The following is a 1,737-nucleotide window of genomic DNA, read 5'->3' as shown; positions in this document are numbered from 1 at the left end:
GTAGGCAAAATTACGAACGAAAAAATGTTTTGTTGTGGCACGAGGGCGAAGTGTTGGCCCTCGGAGAAAGGATTGTTAACTATTTCTAGAGGGGAAAAAAAAAAAAACCCTATGCCTAAAGAAAAAAGAAAGAAAAGGAAAGGAAAGGAATGAAAAGAAATGGAATGGGAAGGAATGGGAGGAAGACTTAAATAATGAAAGAAATGGAATTGAAAGAGAAAAGGAATGAAAATGGAAGGAAGGATGGAAGGTAAGGTAAGAAAGAAAAAGGAAAGAATGAGACAATAGAAAACGTGCCAATAATCACCTTTCATTTCCTTTACCAGACATATTTATCTTATTCAATTATTATCCTCACATGCGTCCCTCAAATCATTTATTCAGTTCTATTCATTTTAACTAATTTTTTATACATTTACTCAACCTGTCATTTAAGTTACATAGCTACATTCAGTCACCCATATCCACATTCACCTTTCAATCACTTATTATTATATTTATCCTGTTTATTTGGCTATCCTCACATTCGTAATATAATTCATATATTCATACTTCTGGCCTTTGGTTCCTTCTTCTTTGCATTAAAAAAAACTAACTTCACTGCTCATGCTCAATTCTCTTATTCACTTGATTATGCTCATCTCATTCACCTTCATTAGCTTGTTCACATTCACTTATTCCTAGCATCTTTACTCACGTTCCCTCACATTCATCCATGCACACATCTCAAACCTAATGCTTCCTTGTTCATCTTGTACTGATTCTTCCCTGTTCATCCTACTTTCACCTTTTTATTCTATTATTCACCCTTACGTTCATTTTCTCAATCTTACATTCACTTGTGCCTCTTCAATCACCCACTTCTTTCACTTACTCGTCGTAACATTTATTTTAATTCATTTAGGCTACTCGTCTTCAACATCATACTCATTCACTTACTCTCACATTCTCATTCTTTAACCACTTACTCTTCGCATTTCTTTCCTAATTTCTTCGTACTCTCCTTTTCCTCTTTTTACCTACATCTATCCGTAATTACTCTTACATTCCTTTTTTTCCTCCCCATCTACACACTTCCTTCACAAACCTTTCCCAAAACAGCATAAATGGAAAGAGACAGGAAGATATTTTGAGGTGTCATTTCTATCATACACAAACACGCTTTATAATAAGTAAACAATCAACACACTTATAAAATGTCTACTAGCATAAAAAGCAATGGCAGTGGTAGACAAATATACAACCCTGAACACAGCCAAAAATCAGAGAGTAAGCTCAGTTTCCCTTGAAGGTTAAAATAATCAATCAATATGCGAACAATAAGAGTTGACAGACACCACACCTTGGCCAGGTCGGTAGTGCGCAGGCGCTCATCCGTCTGCATCCGCTGATACACCCTGCGCGCCAAATTCGACCTTAAGTATAGCCCATCGCCTGCTTCAGCCATGACCGTGAGGATGAGAATCACTTCAAACGCCAAATTACGCGCGGTCGCCCTAGCTTGCATCAAATATGTGGCACTTGTTTGGTCCGTGAGGTATCCAGGGTGCCTCCGCGAATCTTAGATCGGGCGAAAATCAGAAGGGGGGTAATGTTTATCCACGTGAAGTAGCGGGAGACGGAGGTAGCGGGGACAGGAGTGGTGGTGATGGCGAAAAGTCTGGCCGCCCGCCGCCAAAACACACCGAATTTCACACTATTTGAAATGATGCACAATAGTCCCTAGGCAGTCAGGGT

The 1,737-nt window shown here is 39.1% G+C and overlaps 1 protein-coding gene across 1 annotated transcript in view; it reads right to left on the bottom strand.

Moving 5' to 3' along the window:
* The window catches only part of LOC145409531 (protein-L-histidine N-pros-methyltransferase-like), a 147,020-nt gene extending 145,573 nt beyond the window's left edge, over positions 1-1,447 (bottom strand). The window contains exon 1 of the mRNA XM_080279920.1: positions 1,343-1,447. Coding sequence (XP_080136046.1) covers positions 1,343-1,447 — 105 coding nt within the window. The remainder of the gene's footprint in view (positions 1-1,342) is intronic.
* Positions 1,448-1,737: the final 290 nt, after the last annotated feature.

The sequence above is a fragment of the Coenobita brevimanus genome, chromosome 81 (assembly GCF_032717465.1).
Source record: "Coenobita brevimanus isolate Jiangsu-jjx chromosome 81, ASM3271746v2, whole genome shotgun sequence".
Taxonomy (NCBI): Eukaryota; Metazoa; Arthropoda; class Malacostraca; order Decapoda; family Coenobitidae; genus Coenobita; species Coenobita brevimanus.
Note: the sequence above shows the minus strand (reverse complement) of the source record. Positions and strands in the feature narration are given on the sequence as shown.